We start from the raw sequence: 18,983 nt of genomic DNA, 5'->3' as shown, positions 1-18,983 counted from the left end.
TAAAAAAAAAGTTTGAATGGAAAAATTCATCTGTATCATATTTTATTATTTAGTTAAAACGCTCCAGACTGTACATTTTGAAACTTAATCGTGTTTTGCATAAAATAGTTATTTAGGTTTTGCACAATACTTGTATTTGTATAAATATTGATTTACAAGAATTTTGAAATTAATGCATCATAGCTTTTAAAAATACAAATATCATTTTTTTTTAAATACATCTTACAACATTAATGATAAAACGTTAAACTTACTCAAAGTATTTGAATCTCCCACAATAAGATGTCGTCTGCCACTCCAGTACCACAACATGAGTGTTGCATCACGTGATCCTGTCACGAAGTAACAATCACCACCAATATAAGTCTCAGATCGTGAAATGCACGTGACCACGTCCCAATGCCCAAACACAACTTGGTGAAGAGCTCCTACATTAAAACGTTTATTTCATAAATTGGAATACTGTTAAACTGAAAAAAGATTTTAAAAATATCATAGATGTTTTTCCACGTTTAGTGCAAATTTTTTTTTATCTTTTTAAGTGTTAAAGTGATTTGTCTTTAAATATTTATAAGTAAGTTTATGAATTCTTTATGCTATCATTGACTGGTATAATTACTACTCTGAAATTAAACAAAAAAATGTGAAACGAAAAAGTGCACACAAATTAAAACTTAAAAAACTCAAAAATGCATGAAATTGAACAATGACCTGTCTCAGTAAAAACAACTCTAAAACTCCGGTCCCAGTATCCACACGAGAGGAGGAATTTATTATCAGCAGTCACCGCAAAACATCCACGGTGCACCTCCACACTTTGGTCCAGTGTTTCCTGGATCTGACGCTTCATAGAACTGCCTCCATAGTCTAAAAAATAAATAGACACACTTAACCACGTTTGTCCCAATGTAAAGCTATTAATAACTTTTTTGTTTGTTTTTTTAGATTTTTTGGTATTATTTGGAGTAATGGGACAACTCCTGACTTAAAAAAAAACAAAAAAAAAACAACTAAATAAAAGTGCTTACTCATCATTGGGTCTGGTTCAATCGGGAGAAGTTTAGGTTTGTCTAATTCACCAGCAGAGGGCGCACTTGACTTTGCATCCGGCAACTGAAAAAGTAAAGCATATATATTTTAATGCATATGGTTTATAACAAAATTAGATTCTTAACTTATTTTCCTAAACAGTTAAATATCTTTGTTTTATTTGATGGGCACCATTAATATATTGTTTAGAAACTCTTGTTTGTGGTGATTGGAAGCAGATAAAATGTTCAAAAATTTCCAATAGTAGTTTTATTACGTATATCACAATACAACTGGGAAATTTTTTTAAATATTTTTTTTTAATTTGACGAAAGTAGATTTTGTTCACAACTCAATTGTATATGTTTAGATTTTAAAATTTTCAATTTTCACAAGCAAAAAAAAACACAATTTTTTGCACACCATTTATGTCTTATTTTTTTTTTAAATTACCTGATTCCACTTATTAATGCAGAACTGTAGGTTCTTTGTGCATGTGAATACAGCAGGTATCTGTAGACTAGGATGGGTGTTTGCAGCAACATACACAACAGGTGAGTTGGATTGAAACTTAAGCACCATCACTACATCTTGGGCTTCCGGCTCTTTGTACATCATTGGGGTCTGCAGTTATGTGGAGTTCAATTCGTTAAAAATTGGTTGGAGGGTTTTAATCGGTTTAAATTAGCTGGGTTGAAATTTAAAGTTTTAATACATTTTGTTACTTTTACACTAGTTTGTTTTTAATTAATTTTTTAGTTAGTGGCTAAGTGTGTTTTTCCGATGTTTCGTCTTTTGGAAGTACTTTTTTTTGCTTGATGACAGACAAAACATCAGAAATACATTAAGATTTATACCAGTTGAGCCACTAAAAGATTATTTACATTATGCCTGGTAGCAGAAGCAACAGAATACAGTTTGTTTTAAAATTGTTAATCTTGATTTGAGGCAGTGATTATTTTCTCTAGTTTAATTTTAATGCAACAACCATCCAACTACCATATGCATAGCTGAACTACGTGGAGGATGAGGAACTGCCAGAAGTTGAGATGGAGTTTGTCCGAAGTTTTTGATCTGATCACGAATTCCAGACTTTTCTACCGGATCCTAAAATCAACAATTTTCGATGAAAAATAAAGGCAGTGGTTTTTGGTATAGCAACTATGGTTTTTATTTGATACTTTTACTTTAATAGTATTTTACCAGTAGCATGTACTTAAAGATTGTCAGTTTATGCTAATTCCTATCTCCTCAAGGATTTTAATAATTTAAAATTTATTATCATATTTAGGCAACGTGATAAAGTATAGAAACAAAAACAAATATAAAGATAGACTAAAATAGCACTAAGTAAGAGCTTGGTATTAAAAAGGAACCTTGGAAACATGTCAGTTATATCTAAATAAAAATAAAAACAGTGTTTAACCGGTTCCATTTAAAACAGTTTTATAATATAAAGGTGAGGCCCTACAGTGTGATAAGCCAAGGGATCTGAGATGTAGGCCAGAGTTGGCCTTTACCCAAGTTTAAATGGTTTAACTTACAGTGATTTGATTTAGGTCGACACTGTTCTCATATGTTAAGTAGTAAAACACGTTGGTTGCTCTAACAGCTTCAGGTCCTCGCTGTTTGAATCCAAATATCAGATCAATCCATTGATGGATCTGACACGATACTATCTCAGATTCCAATGCCTGGAATAAAATTGGAAAAAAATCTATTTACTCTTTTGGAAAATTTACAGATATCACAATAAACAGTTTAAAATTCAGAAAAAAAATTAAAAAGTTTAAGAGCATATAACAAATACCCTAAAGTAGAAATAGAAAAAACTGTTTTACTTTCTGGGAAAATTGAAGAAAAAATCTTACTTTTAAACAAAAAAGAATTGACCTAAACCACAATTAGCATTGCGTTTAATATTTAATATAATTTCAAAGGTAAAAAAAATCATTATGAAATATTTATTGAAACCTTTATCGGACATAACCATTCCAAATCACACTAACCCTACAAAAGTTTCACAAAAATAACACGAACTATAATAAAATAAACAATAACACACCATTCTGTTCATTCGAACAAAGTCATCAGCTGATTTTGCCCACTTGGGTAGCTTGATGTCATCCACTCTTTCACCATCACTTGTTTTACCAAGTCCATAGTTGTTGCTGTTAACGAACATCTCAGGAAGGTAGTAGAACTCAGGGATGAGCTCCTGTGTAGGAAGATATTGGGCGTAAATTCAGTGGCGAAACCAGGGGGATTTAGGGGGTCGCGCACCCCACTTTAACAAAAAAAAATTATTGCTACACTACTGCTATTTTTTTATATTTTTTAATTACACTACTGCTTACATTTAATAATGGAGAGCATGTAGATATTAAACATATTCAGAAAAAAGTGCAATAGAAAAAAATATTTCCAGAGTTCTATATTAATATACTAAGCCACAATTGTTTTGGTGGTTTTAAATCACATTCCGACATCCAACTTATAACTTTTCCCAAATCATTACAAATGTTTTCACCATGCATATAGGTCATGCATACAGTGTAATATGAATTAAAATTAGAAAGTTCATTAAAACTATATAACTTTTAATTAAACTTCAAGATTAGATTAAATTTCAAAAAAAAAATATAAGTATTAAAACAAATTATCCACTTACTCACACAGCTCAACTAATGCAATGATATGATATTATATTTCATAAAATCATTATCACATCGTGATTGCACTTACCTTCACGTCATGAGAATCACGCTGACAATTCTTCCATGATTGTTGCACGGAGTGAAAAGTTCGGTCGGCATGATCAAACTTGCCTCCTTGTAAGTTGAGGAACATGGTGGTGAATGGTTCCTGTTTAAATAATGAGGTTTACAATATGGTTTGCCAATTTAAATGGTAAATATGAGGTTTTTATGAAGTACTGGAATATAAGACTGAGTTTTAAACACAATTCGGAACAATTTTTAACATCTGTAGAAAAACCTAGATGTGTAACTAATGTATTTGGTAAAAATAAAGGGATGGGGGCTTACTCAGGCCCAATCAAATAAAGTACTAGAATTTAAGACTTTTTGGACTACAATTTGGGCCAATTTTTAACTTCTGTAGAAAAAAACTAGATGTGTAATTCTGGTATATTTGTCTAAAAATGTAGGGGTAGGGGTTCTACTCAAGTTCAAGAATGTGAAATAAAATATATGCACGTACCACTCTGACAAGCCAACCAAGAGTGAACGCAGCATTGGAGTAATGAGTTCCATAGTGGAACTTTGGTATAGTGGGATCATCCCAACTCTCGTATCTTGATTGAAAGTAACTCGAACGCTTTGGGTTCAAAGCTCCAATAGGCTGAAATTGAAAATAAGCGTCATGTGATCAACCAATTAAAATTTACCAAAATGGAACAATATTTTCAGCGTGGGTTGTACTAAAGTTGGCAAAGTTTTTACACATCACAATAAACTGTTTGAAATTCAGCAAAATACACAAAAAATGTAAAAAAAAACTAGTAAAAAAAAGAAAATAAAAAACACCCTATTTCTAAAATCAAACATTATATTTTAATTATTAGCTAACACAGAATATTTTAAATAAATCACACTTTTCAAAACAAAAATTTATTTTATTTTATGAGATAAGACTAATTATGTTTTCTCTTCTGGTATGGCTACATTCAGTTATAAAGATTTTAGGTGAAAAGTGTTGCCATGGTTACCTTGGTAAGGTCTCGGAAGTTACTTGGTAAAGATAAATCCAAATCGTCACATTCATAGTTCGAAATCACCCATGGAAACACTGGGTACTGGTTTAAATCATTGAAAGTTCGACCTGGAGGTAGTTGCATAGTGTGGTGGTTAAAATAAATTGTGTTTAGAAAACTACAAAACACTATTTGGCAATTTTACACAAAAAACCCAAAGAAAATGCACGTACCATTACATAGTATAAAAATTTTATATAAAGGATAAAATATCCAAAATGAAATGAAGAAATATTTAATTTAACTTTCGTTGAATTGTTTATTTTATCTTCATGTTCTGCCAGTTTATAAAATCTGTATAAAAATATATATTAATTTTATTAAAGTCCTTAGAATATTGACCTGTGAAAAAAAGGTGTTTTAGAAATATATCATGCAATTTTATTAACTGTAGAAAAATATATATATGTATGTGTACCTGATATTGTGTTAAGAAACATGATGTATTCGAAGTTGGTAACTTCCCTTCTTTGCCATCTCTCCGTCATGTTCGATGATTTGAGAAGCTGACGTGGACTCGCAAGTGATATACGTCTAAAATGTTCAATGTGATGTGAAAAGTGGTGGGTGATACATGATATGTAGGTACTAGTTAAATTAGATTTATATGTTTAACTCTTTTTCTCCATGAATTTAACAAAAATTGCTGTAATAGCCACAAAGTTGACAACAATTTTCCTAAATTTTCCTAATAGGTTTTTCAACCACATAAGTATTAAAAGTCATGTGTTAAAAGCCTTTTCAATAGCCTATGATATAAGTATGCTTTCTAAACTAGTATATATGTGTAAGGTCCTACACATAGACACGTCAGAGGGCATGGGATCCAAGCCAGAAATAATCCAATATACCAGAAATATACTCCACACATACAAAAAAACATGGTAAGATTTTTCCGATTAAGTATAAGTAGATTTAACACCCTTTACTTAAATTGAAAAATGTTTTGCAAACCTTGCTTGGGGAAGTCCACAGCCAGTACCAATGCCCACACGAGGGAGATAGTTGACCACCTTCTTCATTATATCAACATCAGGGTAGTTGAACATGATGCATGCTAAGGGAGGAGGGGGGGGGTGTTAAGTGGCTGTTAGGTATATGTTTATACAATGTACTATATATAAAATAGATGCTTATATTTTATTATATGTGGGTAAGGTCCTACAGTGTGGCATGCTATGTGATCTGAGATTTAGGCAAGAGTTGACTTATTAGCTCAAAGTGCTACAACTCTTTAGTGGCCACTGAGTTGGAGCAATGAGTGCCTTGCACAAGGACACATACACCATCAATGTATTAGTATAAACTAAAGCATCAAACTCGGTATCTTGTTGTTACAATACAATTGGTCAAACCACTGGACCAGGGCGTCAGACCTATATTTATATTAAGTTGCTGTTGCTAAAAATATATTCACCAAGAACTTAATTCTTACAAGAACTGGTCATATGCAAGGATTTTTTACTATACAGCTATACACCCAAATGAGGGTAATTGATTATGTGTAGGGGGTAGTTTTGGATAGAGACAATGGTTAAAAATCACTTACTTCTATTAGCAAGGAAAATCTCAAGTGCCGTGTTTTGTAGGAGATACCGACGTGAGAAGACGGCACGTACTTCTTGAAACAACCATTTTCCATGAATGCCATCCGTGTATAGCAACACCTGGGAATATAACAATAAAAAGATTAAAAAGGGTTTTACTATATGTGTAATAGTTTTACAGAAAGGATAGGTAAAAAAAGAAGGCACATTCGCATACATATGTACAGTGTAGTTAAAAGGGGATAATGTATTAATACTTAACTCATAAAAACAACCAATTAACATTAACCTTTTAAACCAAATTTCAATTACATATATAACTAATAAAATTAAAACATTGGCTGTATTTTGAATTATTTATGTATTAGTTAGTAACCGCATTGATACGTATGTCGGCCATTTTTCTGATACAACCATGAAAATAAAGGCGTTATAAACCGTAATGACTATAAAAACGACTGAAAAAAATAGCTTCATATCGAAGTAAAATACGTGCGTGTATTCGATTTCCGCGTATTATTCACGTCGGTAGGTAAATTCATGCTTAATTAGCAGCTGTTGTAAGTAATACGAGATGACAGCTGCTGTTTAAAAATAACAGGGTTTGAAAAATTGCACGGGTGCACGTAGTATACATCTGCGCGTGCCAAATTTTTAGTATTTCTCAGGTGGAGCGCTTTCATGCGTGGCGGGTTTTGAGGCAAGCGTCACAGAATTTCAATCACGCCTTCGGTAGCTGGAAAACTCCATCCATAATTTAGTGCAGCTTATCAAATATTAATGTCTTGTAAATCAATCGACAATAAAAACACGGCGGACCGAACAAGCCACCGGTCCTCTAGATTGTTATCCAAAACGGGAAAGGGTTAATATTCTGTCCGCTAATTAGAAAATACCACGCTTAATAGCAATGTACCGCCCATCATCGATTGCATTAGCCGTTCGATCCATCATGTGAAAACTGGGATTGAATGTGAATAGCTATAAAGCAGCAACGGGTGGGGACTCAGCTGTGAGGTTAATACAGGCCGATCGAAAACGTTCGCGGGTTATTGCCTGATCAGAAGTTACGTCTGCTTTTTATCTGTCGCTCGTCGAATTCGAGGTCCCCGGTGCGTCGGCGACAATGCCTTTCATCTTCGTGCGGAAACAATGCGCTTCGTTACGTCACAAACCCCTGGTAAGGAAAGTTATTTTAAAGCGACAGGATGCGATTTTGACTTGGACAGAAATATTTTTTCGATATGTTGTTGAAACACAAAACCGTCTGTCCAAGATGAACTAATCCGGTTAAATCCAGTTATGATGACGTAATCTGATCTGGCTCGGATTGCGCGCGCTGAAATACATCGTGTGAAGAAGGAACATTTTCGGTGAATTAATTTTCAAAATTCAATGACATATACTGATGGTGCGCGAACCTCTTGGGAATAATGGGTATTGTGACGACATCAGGCAAGAAGAAATAACCGACTTCGTCAAGAGACAACTAAAAGTCGAGGTTTTTCGCTTTTTGAATCATCAGATCCTGGGCTGTGGGCAAGGAAATAACAGACGTATATTTTCATCTAAAAGCCATCGTCGGTGTAGGGCAGACAGGCGAGCGAATATTAGATCGTATTTGGCTAGAATGAATAATTCAATGCGCCACCACCGACCATTGTCTGGTGTGTTTAAAATTTGATCGTTTAAGATTCTTCGTTTTGGAAAGACATAAGCGTAATTTGAAAAATTTTAAGTTTTAGAAGGTCAATTTTTTATTGAATTTGAAATAAATTTGGGGATCAGTGCATCGTGTGTTGACTAAAGTGAAGTTTTTAAGCCAGAGGTTGAATAAAGTAACGTTTTATGAAGAACGCGTTGCGATCTAAAGTAATAAACGAAATTCGAAAAGTTTTATACTATTGAGTTTTTTGGCAAATATTCGTAGTGGGTTTGCTTAATAAAGCTGGTTTGGACATCCGACGTTCTGAAAGAATACATACAGAGATCATACATTTTTTGAATTTCAGAAGTGTTGCCAGGTATTAGGCTTGTGAGAAGAAGCATAGGAAATATTGCAGAGATGTTGGAATCACAGGCAACACTGGCATTCCACGTCAACAAATTCTACAACGAGCAAACGGTGCCGAGGAAGATGGGAGTGACACAAACGGTGCGGGAGGTAGCGAAGATTGTATCCTGTGTGTTGAAAGAGGTCGAAATACAAGAACCCAGGTTTATAAGGTAAGCATGCTAAGGTTTCGGTGAAATTAGTGATGACATTTTTGAGCGTTATACGAAAGGTCATCTAAAATCTGTATTAAAATTTATTTAGTCCTAAATCGAACTTGCTTACATAAAGAGAACAAGAATAGACAAAGTGCTTAAAATTAAAAGATTTCGTAACAGATTGAGACTTGGAAAAGCGCACATGCGGTACGCTGCAACACGAATACACGCGCTAAGCAGAAGTATAATCTTGTTAAATAATCAATATCTGCAGCTCTCTAAACGAAGCGGACGGTCGTTTGGAAGGACTCCGTGTCAATTCGCCCACCGAGTTTGAAGTTGTTCTTTTTCTCAACCAAATGGGAGTTTTTAACTTTGTGGACGACGGTTCCATACCTGGGTGTGCTGTGCTAAAACTTAGCGATGGGCGGAAACGTAGCATGTCGCTATGGGTGGAATTCATCACCGCTTCAGGGTATACGATATACTGTTTTCATAAATAAAGATATGAATTCGAATTTTAACGTTTTTTCAGTAAACATGCAAACTCGTATATGTGTTTTGTAACCCAAGAAAATGTACGAAGCTTTTCTGAGTTTGTTAAAATAAAACCGATTCGTCGATTTCAAAACTGGCAGTTAGAATTTTATTCAATTTCCTTGTTATCCAGGTACTTGTCGGCCAGGAAAGTTCGCTCCAGGTTTCAGACGCTTGTGGCGCAAGCCATCGAGAAGTCACATTACAGGGATCTTGTGAAGCTGGCGCAAGATACAACTGAAGTTCGGATGATCATGAGAGACAATATATCGGTATGTTTACAATGTTGGATGCTACTGAATAACGTGACGTATAGCGCGTATAAGTAAAAGGCAGGAAAAATAAAAGAAAATGTTGCCAAAATTTTAAAAAATGCTTTAATGAAATCTTAATTTAAAAAAGCCCTATACTGAATGTAGGAAGTTTTCAGGTAACCGCTATATGCAATAAAATAATGCTTCATTACTGTTCCATTCAAAACAGGTTCGAGTCACACCAGCATTCAAGTGTGGCGGCATATGGCCACGAAGTGCGGCGCATTGGCCCGAACCTCGCTCTACCTGGCCCAGCCCAAGCAGGGTGGCCGAAGTGAAAGCGGAAGGGTTTAATCTATTATCTAAAGACACTCCGACCGGAACGGGCAAAAACAGGTAAGCTGGTTAAAAATTCTCTGCAGTTAAATATTTCAGTCATTGCACGAAAGAGACAGCAAAAAAACAATCATTATGTATGTAAGGTCTCACTCAATAACATTTTTCGAAAACACTTTTTGTTTTTGATTGTGCAGCACTGCGGAGAGCGACGCGTGGGTGATGTCGTTTGCAAACGCGGAGGATAGATTGGTGGGAGGGGGAAGTAGAAGAAAGAGCTTATCCATTCTCAAGACGCTCAGAGATAGGTAGGGTGATTTACATAGTGATTCAAACAAGCTAACCACTACTTGTGGCCGTTTGCCATGACAAAATTGTGGTTTTACGTGGTAGTTGAAAATTTATTACTCGCAGGCATTTGGATTTTACCGGGAGTCCCCTAACTAATTACCATATGAAGACACTGCTGCTGTATGAGAGCGAGAAACACCCACGTGACGAGGAATGGACCAATGAATGCGTCGGAGACAGAATTCAGGTACGAAGAAAGTTGAAAAAATTCTTGTCAAAATGTGTAACTTTTTTGTAGATAAATTTAATAAAACTGTTTCACTATACAGGGAATCCTATTACAGTTAGTGTCGTGTCTACGTTGTCGAAGGCTGCCGCATTATTTCCTGCCAGGAGTTGACCTGTTCGCCTCCTGCACCCCGGGTTCGCTGGATATGGCAGCGAGGCAAGTATGGTGTCTTGCGCGAGAGATTATCACAAACAGCAAGAGTTTCGACCACTTGTGACGTAACAGAGAACACAACACAAGCATATCATCACGGAAAAGTTAGATCCAAGTGCACGTTTGTTGCGTTTCATCGAGTTGAGAATCTAACAAAACTAAAACACTAAAGAGAAGAAAACCTTCCTATAGTTGTGGAGTGTTTTCTAATTATGACGTCACAGGCATTCTTATGACGTCACTAAACCATAGTTCCACTGTCGTACACTGTTGACGTCATTCCGAAAATTACTGTGAGCATTTTACTGTGTCGGAAATAAAACGTAAAAACAGCTCACCGGTGTTGTAACATGAAACAGCGTTTTTATCGACTAATTGCTTTCAAAAACAGAAGTTTGACAATATTTATGTAGAATGCACTTTTTGCTATATAGTGACACCCTTCATCCAGAGGGTATAAGTTATAATCCCTCCATAATTAATTCGCCAAAAAAAAACGTCGTTTTTTTCAGCACAGATTGATGAAATTGATTCCCCTGTCATCTGGACGGGATTCGAACCGGCGAAGCGAGTGATTAGAATACTGAACGGGTATTAACACGTCATATTAGAGGATTAATTATTGATCGTACTGGTCAAAAATCAATTAGGAGTATGAGGCGCGAATAAGCAAAAACATGACTTTAAAACCAACTGCGGTTACAACCCGCATTAAAGGATAAAGAATTGCGAAACGTGAATTTGACTATAGTGTATAAAATAATAAAGCTAAAATATCAAGAATTTTAACTAGTCATCATATATAGCGCAGTACATATGGGTTATTAAACGCTTGTATACTAATATTCGAGTTCGTTTAAAAAACAACAGAGTTTACACGCTGAGGGTATTTTTGCGTTCCTTTTAAAAAAATGCTGATGTTTTTAGTTTAAACCTCTTTTCGAATTATTAAATATATATCCAAACAAATCTGCATGCTGATGACAGTAAAATATTAAAATCTTAAATTAAAAATAGAAAATTTAAAATCATAAAATAGAAAATGTAGAACTTGAAATAATATAACTAATAACTGCCATACCCTACAACGTAGACCAACCACACGCACCCTGTGCCCATTTATAATTAATACAAAGTGTAATTTTGACGTCATAATAAATTAACATGACGCAGAGGTGACCGCGGTTCATAGGTCATGACCTTTAGAGTGGCGGGATTTTTAATGTCAGCTCTAAATCCGGGTTATTAAAAATCAACGTCATGCCGTATCGACCAATCGGAGGCCCGGATTTATGGCAGGAAAGGGATTTAAAAATCGATTGAAAACTTGTGCAAGAATAATAATGATTTGAATAACGAATTATTGAATACATCAGAATATATTGATATTTATCTATCAAAATTTGGTTGTTTTTCGTGCAAAATTGCTGGAAACGTTTGTCAGAAGCAGAAGAGGTATTTTCAACAATAAAACAGGCTATTTATAAAAAACTAACCAATAAAGATATTGTGTTCGCATATACGTTCTGCTATCTTATTATTTAAATATCCTTTACAAAATATAGTCTATGTGTTGTATTAATGCATGTGTCATTAACCTTCGACTACACTTCGCAAGTCTACTGCGGCATTTCACCAGCAAGTTAATGTAACCATGTATGTTGCAGACGTTTTTTTTTACGTAATAAAACACCTTTTCCCTATTTGGTAAAAATAAATTACGAAACTAACCTTCTGGTCGGCCTTGGTAAACGACTCGTGGTGTTCGTTCACTTCAAAGTAAAATTCATCCGGAGTGATTGAGAATGTGCCGTGTAGACTTACGCCGGGTGCGATTAAGTCAGCTTCGGTGCTGAACGACACTGGACCTGTTGTATATATGGATTGGTGAGGAAAAAGTAACCGCATATGTAACATCAATATATCCTGGTGTATTATTTTTTCCGATTTTTTTTAATGTATTACTGACTATTAAGAAACGGCGCGATAACCACTGTACTACGGCACAGGACGTTCATATAAATATATATACATAATTAAATAAACATTTTTCATTTTTTTCAAAAAACACTGCAAAACATGATTGAATCTCAAAATGTACAGTCCGAAGCGCTTTATCTAAATTTTAAAATGTATATATATATACATATATATGTATACATATGCACAATACGTCAAACCCACCTTGCAATTCCTCCTGGTCCACGTCATCGGTTGAAATGACGTCATCATCGTTACCGGTGAGCTGCTCCGCTCCGTGTGCGCTGTAAGTTGAGGGCGACCTGGGAAGCGAACCCGGGGTGCCGGCGTCTTGTACAGCGTCTGTAATTCAAGTTATAAGTTTCAATTTTTTTGTTCGAATTGAAACAGTCCTTGTAAAAATTAGCTTAGCGTTTCTTAAACTGGATTCCTTGTATTTTTAGGGGGTGAAAAAGCTACTAATTAAAATCCACATCAGTTGACTGGACAGAAAAAATGTTTCAATTGTAGTAAGTTACCAGACATTGAACAACCCGTTGCCAGAAAGCTAGCGCATTCGTCGCATTAAGTATAACTGATGTAATTAGTTGTTTTCGCTTTTTAATAAATCAGCACCAAATTACATATTGGAGGTAAATCTGACAAGCCTCTTTGGTGAAAGGGCAAAGCATACAAAAAAGTTTAAGAACCACTGATTTAGCTTGTATAAAAGCAGTTTTTGCCAGGCTTGTTATAATTCAAATTGAGTACTGGCAATTATTTACTTTTCACTTAAGAACCTACCTGTTCAGGCAGCGTTCACCAGGGTAGGATGGTTATTAGCTTAATATGACACCAAAAGGATGGTTTTTAGAAGATTAATTACCCTGAAAGCTCATTCAGACTTGTACAAGAGTTCGCAAAACAGCTAAACAGCAACTTTAACCAATTAAATTTAAAAAATCCACCAAAGTTATATAATTTATAAAAGAGCAAACATGGAGCTTACTTAGTTCAGCCCGAGATAGTAGAGTAGCTTTGGGATGCGAACTTCCGTACGGATTCCTTACAAACCTTCGTCGTCGCCTTGTGTCATCTTCCCACGAGTCAAGCTTCCAATATTCACTTGCTTGTCTGTGACGTAATAAACGTAATTGTTGAAACTTAAACAGGCATAAATTCTAAAATAGCGTTTTTTTTTATACCTATGTATTTTTTCAGGCATATTAAAATTTTAATATCTTCTTGTACTAATGTATTTTTTAACAGCAAACATTACTCCTGTAACAAACAATCTGTATTTGTTATGAAAACGTCGGTACCATATTAATATAACAGACTAGGCGTTTTTAGTTGCTTTTTTTATAAAACTTTAATATATTTAGTATGATTATGGCTAAATGTTCGAAGTCCCACTATTTTTTTTCAGTTTTCCGCACAACTTATACTACAAGTTTTCATGCATAAAAAATATGTCTAGCAATTTCACCTCTACATTTTAAATCAGTTGCAGGTTTTTGTAAAGTTACTAAACCTATTAAACAGTATAACATAGTTTTACGAACTTTTTAGGTAGTTTGAAATTTTTTACACAAAACACAAACCTGTCGAATGCTGAACCCCAAGCCCCCAACTTGTTGGTGAGTATGTTGGTGATTCGGTTCTTGAGCGCATGCGCTTGTGCGTGGTCTCGATGCTTGGCAGCGGTTATGAGGGAGTCACATTGTCTCTCTTCATCTCTTTGTTGAGCAAGAAATAATGCACTTGTGGACTGTAAAAGAAAAAAGTAGTATATAGATTGTAAACGACTTTTTTAATGAAATTTGTTTTTTTTTTAAATGTGGAAAATAAGTGATTTTTATTGAACATTTTTAGGTTTGTTTTTTTATATAATTAACTTGTCACACCAGGGAGATATGAGATACTTTAAACTTGAAAGTTACAAGACTAGGTGTGTCAGAAAACAGAATTTGATACTTAATAAAGCAGCATTTGTTTTCAAACTTGTATTACACAATTACACATATTTATTTCGTCTATTTAGGTAAAACCATATAGTACGCGCATGCTGCCTGGATTGTAGACCAAAGGAGACGCATTTAATATAGACATAAAATACTTTATCAGATTACATTTTTATTATTTTGTCATTTCCAACATAACACTTTACTTTAAAGGACTTATCTTTATCTACAACGAAAAATATACATAATAAGAAAACACATTTGTAAACCAAGAGTATATGTGTAAAAGTAATCGGAGCTGGAAAGAGTGTGTGAAAGTATTCCACTTTTACCCACAAATAAAAGTTTTCTTACTTCAAACTGTGCATGACATTTCACATCTTCAGCTCTCTGTTTATTCAAGATAAAATCCGCCTCATTTGCTACTCTAACCACATGATCTTTCATGGCATGACACAGCAACCTGGAACAGAATGAGGCATATTATGAAAAATACGAACAAAAATTCATAAAAGTTTTACATACACGCTATAGTTAATAAGAAACAGAGTTTTTCTTCAATTTATTTTAACACACTTTCTTTTTTGTATAGTACTGTGGGGTAAGATGGGACATCTTTAGCACATAATGTCCAAGTATCCTGATTGTGTTTTAAACAATTCATAACGCAGTTTGGAAGTCGTAAGGATACGGTTTTATAATTCTTTGAATGTTCTTTGTTAACTACCAAATGGTATGAAAAAATGGGATGAAAAGGTGTCCCGTCCTCCCCCACCCTACTATATAATTTAATAAACAAGCTTTTGAATTTACACATTACCATAATATGCTAAAGTAAAAATATGTTCAAACATGAATTTAAAGATTGATTTACAAAACTTACCTTCCTTCATTGATCAACTCAATAAACGCAAGTCCTGCATTCTTCTGTATGGAGTTCTGCCACTCCTGTGAACATAGTAGCATCACAAGTTCAACCACTGAGCTGTAAGACTTCATGCACACAAGACCTGGATGTGAAGTGTTATATAACGTTTATAAAAATAAGTTTTAAAAATTTACATTTGGAAAAAAATATTGCAATTAAGTATTTGAGTCTTTATTAAGTAAAAAGCTGGCACAATATTGGATTCAAAGCTAATAGTAGAGAATAAGTAGATGTGCAACAGATATTAAAGTATAGATTTTTAATATGTTTCTTACAATATTATGATAATTCTAACTATCCATCATGGCTGATAATGTATGCAATAAAACAACAGTCTAAATCAAAACAAAGATATAACAACTCAACAATCTAATTTAATACACCAATGCATCACGAACAATAAAAAAAGACAAATCAATGAAATTAATAGACCACTGGATACCTTCCACGAGGAGTTCCTGTCCGTGGCTCCCAGTGAGGATCTTGCTGAGGTATCCCGAGAAGTCGAGGAAGATGTCTCGGAGGAGAGGAGCAAGTTGATCCATGGATCTTTCGAGACGAGAAGAAACATCACCTGGAATGTTAAAAAGTTTTACAGAATGGTATGCACAAAAAAGACACTTTTAGGGTAACGAATCAACTCTGGCTTAAATTGCAGGTCACATGACATGGTTTGCTCTGGGACCTCACCCATATAAAATTATATACCTACACAATAGTGAATTTAAAACACTTTGCAATATATGTTTTAATAAAAAATACAAAACGCACCCGAAATAGTTAGTAAACCGTCAATAAATATTAATTATCAAACTGGGTGTTTCTTAATTGGCCCAAATACAAGGTAAACCAAGAAAATAGGTTTACCTGCATCATCCTGTATTATATTCATTGTGTTTGGATCAATTTGTGGAAGATCTGTGTGGTCCAATGTATCACCATTTGTCATTGTGATATCAGTGGGTATGGTGGTCGATATGGTGTTTTTATCCTGTATTTCACCACTGCTGGTTGCTGGTGTTTCTGCTGGTTCTATATGAGAATTAAATGAGAAGAGTTTTATTTAAAGGCATTTTGTTACAACGTGTATAGTGCTAAATACATTTTTAATTTAATTTTCTGATAGAACACTTGTCTTTTTAAGCATGTATTTCCTAAAAACACATATTTGACAAACAAACAATGTTACTTAATTTATCGGAACAAAAGCGTTACTTAAATGCCAATTAAACAGGTAAATTTATTTAAATTTATTACAGCAAATCACAATTAATGTACTAACTACTGATGTAATAATTTAATACCTGATTTTTGCTCAGTTTTTGATTGTACGACGACGCTTCGGTCAAATGATTGATACGGAGATTGAATTGATGTCACCTGAAGTTTACAACTTGAAAGTAAGTGGCTGGCTCAGTAGTGTATATGTATTGATAATGTGTTTGGTAATACTTATAATTAACACACATATAATAAAGTTACAGAGACTCTGTAACTTTAGCAGGTAAAAGCGGGAATTAGAAATAGAAACAAATAAAAAAATACACTGCATTCCAATGGATAAAACTTTTAATTGCGAAAGACAAAAGAGGATGAACAATTAAATTAAACACCAAAGCATGCATTGCTAATGAAGCCCACACCATGCAAGCAAATATATGGCAAATATGTGAAGCGCGACGCTTGCACAAGCAGCCTATATGTCGTGCACCATCAACTACCTGGATGGGAAAAGCATTAGGGGAGACCCGTTCATGCACGGCCATGGAAGAAGAACTATCAGGGTAACTTCTCTTTGCCAGATCTCGTAAAATGTCCTTTGCACGACAAGGGGGCAAAAATAAAGGTTTCTAATATTATTTAGGAATAGATAGAACACCCCACAAAGCAGAGGTTATAACTTAATTAGTTCATTACTAAGGTGAGGAAACTACATTTTAACCTTTATATTTTTCTAAAGTTAAATGTTCTAATTTAACAAAAATTAGAACTAAAATATATAGTATACACTTTACCCCATGCCTCTATATTACTTTGCACAAGCAGATTCATTTTTAAATGATAAGAAAATTCAAAAAGAATCAAAATCCGGTTTTTACTGTTGTTAAATATTTTTTAAAAAACGTTTCTACAAAATTAACATAGTTCACAACTATCTTTGTCTAAGATACGAGAGTAAAAAATAACCACTTCCAGGTAAAAGTAATATACCGCACCAAACCTCATCAATTTAAGCACACCAGTTATTTTAATGATTTGAAGTTAAATGAACCAAAAAAATTACCAACGTGCAAAACCTCATCATTCGAAAAAAAAAAAATTAAAAAGTAAATGAAAAGTTAAAAGTCAAGGTGATTTCAAGCCCTTACCTGCACATTGGTTGATGTTACAGGGAGCTCACCAGGTGGACTTTCTGGAGGTTTTGCATCAGTAACTGTGAATAGATTGAGGATATCAAATATAGTAACTACAACAAAACTAAACAACTTTTTATTTTGCATTGGAATAATTATTCCAAGTGAATTAACTTAATTTTATAATAAAACTGAATTTGTTGCTATCAGTAATATCAGGTAATTGATCTCTATCCCAGATCCCTGGCAACAGTGACAAGCATCAAGATAATACCTCACCCATATGAATAAAATAGAATCAGTGAAATTCTAATGAAATCAATTTTAAGAAATGTCAAGAAAATAGACAATAGAATCATAATTTTTCAAGATAAAATTTAAGTTCAAGAAAATGGACAGTAGAGAGAATCATAATTTTTGAGTCATTACCTGAATTGAGTTCTTCACTTTCAGCATTAATTTCAACTTTTTCATCAATTTCTGGTGATCCGTGACCGTTGCTAAGGACAACCGTATCTGCAGGTACATCATGTGTCTCATCTTGCCCCACTTGAGCGGATTGTTTAGACACCGTAGGCATAGATGCACCAGATCCTGAATAAACATATCACTGTGAAGTTCCTTACTTATAAAACAAACATTTAAAATATATTAAAATTGTTTTCCACACTATAAGTTGTATATACATTTTATATTTAAACAAATGTTAAAATATTACAATACTTTTGCTACCATGCATATAATTGAAAAGTTTTTTGTATTTCTATTAGATGTAAAATAAAGATTACCAACACCCAAGTATTCTTATACAGGTGAAATCAAAGGACATACCAATAAAAAAAAAACAGTTTGTATATAAAACAGATATAAGATGCTCAATATAATCTAAAGGTACCACAAAAGTTACAAAAAAATCAAAAAAGCTTCAGAAATTTGACAATGCATTTTACCTGAAAGTGTGACAAACAATATTAAATATCCAAATTCAAACAAACCGAGTCCATTCCAATAAGATTAGAGCAGTGACTTACCAAGTTTTACTTTCTTTGGTGAACTCCGTCGTGCAACAGTTGCTTGTCGCAGCTTCTCATGGCTTTCTGGGTCAAGAATGTCTCTGTATTTTGACACCATAAGCACAGACACAAAGTATACCACCGCCAATGCTAGGAATTGTGATTGCTTTGTGTCATCCTGAAGATTTAATTGCAAAGAAAAAATAAATAAATATCCATTCGAAACACTACATTATATTATTACCGAAAAAAGGTAAAAAATAAAATACAATATTTTGTAACCGTTCTAAAATTTTTTGCAGAAAAAATACATTTTTTCACAGAACATTTTTTATTAGGCGAA

The 18,983-nt window shown here is 34.1% G+C and overlaps 2 protein-coding genes across 3 annotated transcripts in view; one reads left to right on the top strand and one right to left on the bottom strand.

Annotated features, from left to right (window-relative positions):
• LOC149740306 (neurobeachin-like) overlaps positions 1-18,983 on the bottom strand; it is a 37,722-nt gene that overhangs the window by 2,497 nt on the left and 16,242 nt on the right. The window contains exons 25-50 of one of the 2 annotated variants that reach the window (XM_089871862.1): positions 18,659-18,818; positions 18,057-18,221; positions 17,643-17,707; positions 16,995-17,090; positions 16,578-16,653; positions 16,141-16,305; positions 15,716-15,847; positions 15,229-15,355; positions 14,700-14,808; positions 13,986-14,152; positions 13,391-13,515; positions 12,607-12,744; positions 12,154-12,290; positions 6,354-6,471; positions 5,759-5,861; positions 5,223-5,338; positions 4,760-4,872; positions 4,252-4,392; positions 3,775-3,894; positions 3,095-3,247; positions 2,574-2,723; positions 2,029-2,136; positions 1,483-1,653; positions 1,029-1,113; positions 712-867; positions 255-428 (exon numbers count right to left, since the gene is read on the bottom strand). In XM_089871862.1, coding sequence (XP_089727988.1) covers positions 255-428; positions 712-867; positions 1,029-1,113; positions 1,483-1,653; positions 2,029-2,136; positions 2,574-2,723; positions 3,095-3,247; positions 3,775-3,894; positions 4,252-4,392; positions 4,760-4,872; positions 5,223-5,338; positions 5,759-5,861; positions 6,354-6,471; positions 12,154-12,290; positions 12,607-12,744; positions 13,391-13,515; positions 13,986-14,152; positions 14,700-14,808; positions 15,229-15,355; positions 15,716-15,847; positions 16,141-16,305; positions 16,578-16,653; positions 16,995-17,090; positions 17,643-17,707; positions 18,057-18,221; positions 18,659-18,818 — 3,370 coding nt within the window. The remainder of the gene's footprint in view (positions 1-254; positions 429-711; positions 868-1,028; positions 1,114-1,482; positions 1,654-2,028; positions 2,137-2,573; positions 2,724-3,094; positions 3,248-3,774; positions 3,895-4,251; positions 4,393-4,759; positions 4,873-5,222; positions 5,339-5,758; positions 5,862-6,353; positions 6,472-12,153; positions 12,291-12,606; positions 12,745-13,390; positions 13,516-13,985; positions 14,153-14,699; positions 14,809-15,228; positions 15,356-15,715; positions 15,848-16,140; positions 16,306-16,577; positions 16,654-16,994; positions 17,091-17,642; positions 17,708-18,056; positions 18,222-18,658; positions 18,819-18,983) is intronic. The other variant, XM_089871863.1, reaches the window with a different exon arrangement.
• On the top strand, positions 7,827-10,759 carry LOC149740307 (putative nucleotidyltransferase MAB21L1). Its single transcript, XM_089871903.1, has 7 exons — positions 7,827-8,577; positions 8,837-9,037; positions 9,233-9,371; positions 9,583-9,749; positions 9,887-9,997; positions 10,104-10,227; positions 10,310-10,759. Exons 1-7 carry the CDS (start codon positions 8,417-8,419, stop codon positions 10,484-10,486), a joined length of 1,080 nt encoding a protein of 359 aa, XP_089728029.1. The 5' UTR covers positions 7,827-8,416; the 3' UTR covers positions 10,487-10,759.

This window comes from Ciona robusta, chromosome 2, assembly GCF_009617815.1.
Source record: "Ciona robusta chromosome 2, ASM961781v2".
NCBI lineage: Eukaryota > Metazoa > Chordata > Ascidiacea > Phlebobranchia > Cionidae > Ciona > Ciona robusta.
This window is presented reverse-complemented; position numbering and strand designations above follow the sequence as displayed.